This window comes from Merops nubicus, unplaced genomic scaffold, assembly GCF_000691845.1.
Source record: "Merops nubicus isolate BGI_N331 unplaced genomic scaffold, ASM69184v1 scaffold15054, whole genome shotgun sequence".
In the NCBI taxonomy this organism is placed as follows: domain Eukaryota; kingdom Metazoa; phylum Chordata; class Aves; order Coraciiformes; family Meropidae; genus Merops; species Merops nubicus.
In genome coordinates this window covers 30,820-36,367 of record NW_008603702.1, presented here as the reverse complement: position 1 = coordinate 36,367, position 5,548 = coordinate 30,820, and the positions used below count along the sequence as shown (strand labels likewise).

Sequence of the window (5,548 nt, the reverse complement as noted above, 5' to 3'; positions counted from 1 at the left end):
TCCTGGAACAGCTGATGCCAGACCTTCGAGATTTATTTTTTTTTTAAGTAAATTTAGTAAATTTAAAAGTAAATTTAGCCGATTTTTTTCCCAAAATGTGACATTTCACCTTTTTTTTTTTTCCCCCCAAATATTTTTCCCCAGACTCCAAACACTTCTCTGACTCTGGAAAATCAAATGCGTGATGTCACAGCAGAAGCCTGTGCCCACCCACTGCCACAGGTCTCAGGTATCCCTGGGATTTCCAAAGGTACCCTAGTTGTTAATGCAGATTTGCTGCTCTTGTGCTTCCTGAACAGCTTCTTGTAGAGGTGAAGGGCTCTCTTCTCCTCCCAGCTCTCGAAGAAGGAGCCTGCGATTTTCCTGCACAGGCGCTGTGCGTAGGTCTCCAGGAACACGGTGGTGTAGAGGATGCAGAAGAGCAGCCCCACAACAAGCAGCACAGAAGGGCTGGGAGGTGTCGGGGGGCTGATCCTGCAGTGGGCAGAGCTGAAGTTCAGATTATGGGAGTAGTGTCCTTCAAAGTTCTGAAGAGATATTTTTTGAGAAAACTGGAAAAGTTTATATAAAAAGGGCAGGATCTCCATTTCAGCCTGAAATAAAGAGATTTAAAAGTTAAACAATGTATGAACAAATCAAAATCGACTGGTTACTACAAAAACATCAGCCTGGGGGTATGTGATCAACCTGACAGCTTGTTTGGGTGCATTAAGAGGACATTGAAGTGCACATGCACTTCAGGCTGAGTGAGACTAACTGCATAGAATCATTTGGGTTGGAAAAAACCTTCATGGTCCCACAAAGAGATGTTGGATAAGATGATCTCTAGGGTCCCTACCAACTAAGCTGTTCTATGATTCATGATCATCAAGTCCAAACTGCCTGTTGGACCTGGCAATGCTGAATTAATTAATGGTTGGACTTGATGATCCTAAAGGTGTCTTCCAACCGGGACAAATCCATGATTCTATAATTTGGAGTGGGTACGTGCAGCTATTTGATGCACTGGGAGTAGCAATTGGGGTTGTGTCTCTCCCCCCTCCCCTCCAAGCCTGTTATGCTGTTTGTCCAGCCAGGGGCTGGGGAGGGAAGTAAGGATTGTGCAAACAAGGCTCTGAAGACTGGAACCCCCGCACCGCCCGGTGAGGTCCCTGCGTGGGGAGGGACAGGGGACCCCAGCACTCACCCTGTACTTGATGTCCAGGGTGACGGGCACCGTGGAGAAGGCAGCTGCCCTCCTCACCGCCGTGTCTGCCACGCTGAAGGCACAGTGGTCCATCGCCACGACCAGCAGCAGCAGCAGCAGGGCCACCGTGAGGAGCATGGCTTGCACGAGGCACAGCATCGCTTCTCCCCTGGACAGCCTCAAGCCTGTGGGGCGAATGAGGTTTTTGGGTGGGCCTGCCAGCAGATGAGCTGCTTTTCTGTCCACAGCTAAACGCTCCAGCTTCTTGGTGATGTAAAAATTGTCAAAGCGGAGGTTGGTGAGGTAATTTTTCAAATACCAGGTGGACTTAAAACAGAGGTAGAGCATGGAGAAGCCAGCAACCAGCTTGTTGCAGACTTGTACAGAGTCTTTGACCAGTACCTCAACAGCCAAGAAATCCCTCCCAACTTTCTCCCCAGCAAGCTGCAGTTGTTGATGAATCAACGTGCTGTTTTTAAACAATGAGAACTGAAAATGTCCATTCATAGGCAGATGAATATTAATGGAATGAATGGGCTTTTGGCTTGCATCCCCAAACTCCCAGGAAGCTCTATCTAGCAGAGCAGTTGAGTTCAAAAGACTCTCAGAGGAGCTCTTGCAGATGCACTGAATAACCTGCAGTATGGTTCTAATGTTGCTTGTGATGTTGGGGGTTATGTTAACCACCGCCACCATGACACAGGTTGACAGGAGCAGCTTCCGGCCTTGTTTGGTGCCTAACGTAGGCATGATCATACTGAAGACACAACGGGCAGGATGCACCAAGAAAAGGGTCAGGAGAAGGAGCAAACTGAAGGAGATGGCCATTGCAGTGGAGAGATGCCAGGAGTACTCCAGGGAAGCAAACATCCAGTTGTAAAAGAGGCCTCCTATCACTGCTGTAATGCAGGAACACTGCAGAAACAAGGTCCACAGCTCTCTGCTGTTTGCTGGGACAGGCTTGGAGTAAACTGACCATAGGTCTTCTGTGGTCCTGAACACCTTTGGGAACAGAAATTCTTCACAGTAGACCCAGGTTCTCATTCTGTAAAAACAAGTGCCTGGGTGTTAGCAGAAGAAGCATGGAAATGCACTGTTCAGGTGGCTTTCTTGAGATGTTCACTCATGGGTCTTTATAATGTCCTTTCTAAGTGCCTCTGCTCCCACTCTTCTCTACTTCTCTGCTAACATGAGTAGCTTGGACTGAGATCTTCCCTGGAAGCATGCAGGACAGGCAAGTTCCAGGCATTTCTTAAAAGATCAAACACCAAATACAATGTGACTGCTCCTCCTTTAATGCATGCACAGGGAAGCATTGCATTATTCCAGAAAAATCACAATAAAGTCATTCAGAGGGGTCAACTTGTTGGCAGTGGCTAAGAGTGGCTTTAGTAGGTATTTAGAGGACGCTGGAGGGGGAAGGAGGTGGCTCCTGGCTGCTGTGGAAACCGTTAGACCAGCTCTGTAACTGCAAGGTGTTCAACAGGTAAGAGGCAGCTGACTGGAAGTTTCCCCTTAAGAGGAGACCAAACAAAACTCTGCAGGTTTAAGAGTGAGAAATATAGAACTGATCAGAAAAAACAGTTTCACACTGAAGCTCCAGTGCCAGAGGAAATCTCCAAGGATAAGAATTTGGCCACTGCAAACAGGATGAAATGTCCCATAAAGCTATTTAAACGTCTAATGAAAACAAATGCTTGGGAAGGAATATCCTTTCTCAGGCCCCACATCTGGAGTGACTCTCCAGAGGCCATAAAACCTTGGGTGGGGGGAAGATCCTGTCCCCAGGATTAAACCCAGCCAGGTGATCCCATCTCCCCCAGCCCAACAGCAGCCCCAGTTTTCCTTTGAGGGAGAACTTCGACTACCAAAGGAGGTTTTTCAGTGGGAAAAGGCCATTCAACAGCTATCAAGACATCAGAAAGCAGAGGGATTAAAGGAGACACTACATACCCAGCAGCAAAGAGGTGCCCCAGTCTTGCTCGAAAACTCTCCATGCTCCAGTGTGTCACTGCTCTGAGAGAGAATCCTGGATGCAACTGCTGGGAAACCAAGGCAGCTGGCACCAGATAGCCAGGACTCCCCCCACCAAAAATAAAGATGTTTTAAGGCAACTCAGATCAGCAACACTGGCAATTGCTGAAGTGAGTGGGCAAACCTGGTGTGTGAAGCCCAGGGAATAATCCCACTGCAGGGCAGAGCCAGGATGCACAGCACTGCTTGGGCTTTACACTTCTTCTGATCTTACTGTTGTTGCAGAGAAGGCTTATTTTCATGACACATAGCTGAAAAAAAATGACTCAATGACATATGGACTGACGAAGATGGAATAAGCATCACATGGAACCTGGGGTGACAGCATCCCTCATGGGGAAATCAGCTGTCTCATCCCAGCTGACTTCTCCTCCCACTGCCCACCAGCAAGCAGCAAGGCTGAGATTTCTCAGAGAGAAGGGGAACATTTCCTCTTTCAGACACCAGTCATAGCACAAAGGGCATGGTAGGGTCCAGGAAACCATGTACTGATAATTGTTCATCTTTTCTAGCAGGCTGCTGCTCTCTCCTGAAGCCATGAGCTCATGTCCAGGGTACATAAACTGCTCATAGGCTCACCTCAAAGTCCTAGCAGAGGAAGATAAAGCTTCACACTTGAATATTTCCCAGTTTCCTATAGCCATCAAATCCACTGCAAAGAAATCCCTGCCACAGGCAGGATTCCCAGAGTGCTGAGAAGCTCCCAGACATGCAAGCTGGGATGTGTGGTCCCCATGGGACCGACTTGCCTGACCCCTGGGATGTGCAGGGCACAGAGCTCCAGCCACCAAACCACTCATCAGGAGACAAGGAGCAGCTCATGGTGCCTGCTCCTCTGCTATGTTTCCAAAGAAGAGGATCCCTCCTCCTCCAAACAGCTGGCACAGAAGAAACACACACAGCCACTGCCTACCCCCTTGCATGGAGCTCATGGGTTATGGGAGCCTCCCCTGGCTCCCACCAGCCCTGCCCCTTGGCCAGATGCTTCACACTAAGGCACCGCTGAGCCCACTCCTTACAGGGGCTCGCTGTCCCATGCCCAGCCGAGCCCTCCCGTGGGCTGGGAACCACCAGGTCCCCAGGATGTTCTCATGCTCTCCTGGGAGAGAGAGGGCAAAGGGCTGGAGGTCAGCAAAGGGCTGGAGGTCAGCATGGGAGCAGTGGGACAGCAGCACCTTCCCCAGGGGACTTCTGAACCCCACGGCAGCCGCAGTTGTGGGAGGACAAGCCATCAGGAGCCCAAGCGAGCAGAGCGAAACTCTGCCTGCTTCCTCAGCCCCTCTGCAGGCGCCAGACTAGGTCCCACCCACCCTTGCTGCTCCACTCAACAGCTCTGCTTTATTGCTGGAGTTTTCTTTTCTCCCACAGCTGGCAGAGCAGAGGATTCCTCCTGGAGCAGGGACACAGGATGAGCAGCTCTGACTGGCTCCAGCCAGGACGAGGCACCAGCCAGGCGGGTGACAAAGAAAGTGCCACTTGTTGGGAGCATCCAAAGCAATCACTTGCACAGGCCATGAATTAGGTCTTGAATTCCATTTGCAGACTGTAAAGGACCACCCCAAAAAGCCCATAGTTGTATTCTGCAAGATTCAGGTTCTCCTTAGTTGCTATTCTGAGCTTAAACTTCTTTCTTGCTGTATTTCTGAGCTAACTGATTTCACCAGTCCAGGCTACGCAGGCAGCTCTCTGGGCCATCTGGCAAAGGAGAGGTGAAGTCTGTGGGGAGCTGAGCTTGACCAGTAACTCCATACATCACCGAAAAGTGCTTGTATGCAAAGTCAAACCTAGATTTTTCTCTGGCTCTACTCAAAATTGATCTCTATAGGTTGGACTATCTTAAATCTACAGTATCTTCTATTTTATACCCAGAACTGATAATCTCTAGATGAGCTAGAACCACAGGGTCTAACTCTTCACAGGACACAATGAACAAGACTGCTTTGAAAAACAAACAATCCATCCATTCAAAGCGTGTTTATCCGTACAGATACCGGAGAACCTGAGCTGGGAGCAGGACCTCGCATTTCAGTGAAGCAACTGTGACACCTTGCGGTCACATGCTGCTAAAGTACCTCACGGTCCGGCTTCACTTCAGCTCGAACTGCAGAAGCCTGTGAGTGGGAGAGTTTTAGGGAACAGTGAGGCAGTGAAGGTGGAACCGAGGCTGGCGAGCCGGAGGCGGGGGTGTGCCCGCTCTGTCCCCCTGGGGATGCTCCGAGCTGCCTCCTCCCTCCCTGTGCCACCGGGCATCTGGTGCCTCAGCCCCCAGGTGACATGAAGGGGCTTTGCTTTCCTGACAAGCTCCAGTCTCTCCAGAGCTCAAGGTCT

At 50.0% G+C, this 5,548-nt stretch overlaps 1 protein-coding gene across 1 annotated transcript; it reads right to left on the bottom strand.

Annotated features, from left to right (window-relative positions):
• Positions 1 to 254: 254 nt before the first annotated feature.
• Positions 255 to 2,230, bottom strand: OCSTAMP (osteoclast stimulatory transmembrane protein; the record flags this gene model as incomplete). Its single annotated transcript, XM_008938769.1, has 2 exons — positions 1,123 to 2,230; positions 255 to 517 (listed from the first exon to the last, which is right to left on the bottom strand). Coding segments are annotated over exons 1-2 (1,371 nt in total), but the record flags the coding sequence as incomplete, so codon positions are not given.
• Positions 2,231 to 5,548: the final 3,318 nt, after the last annotated feature.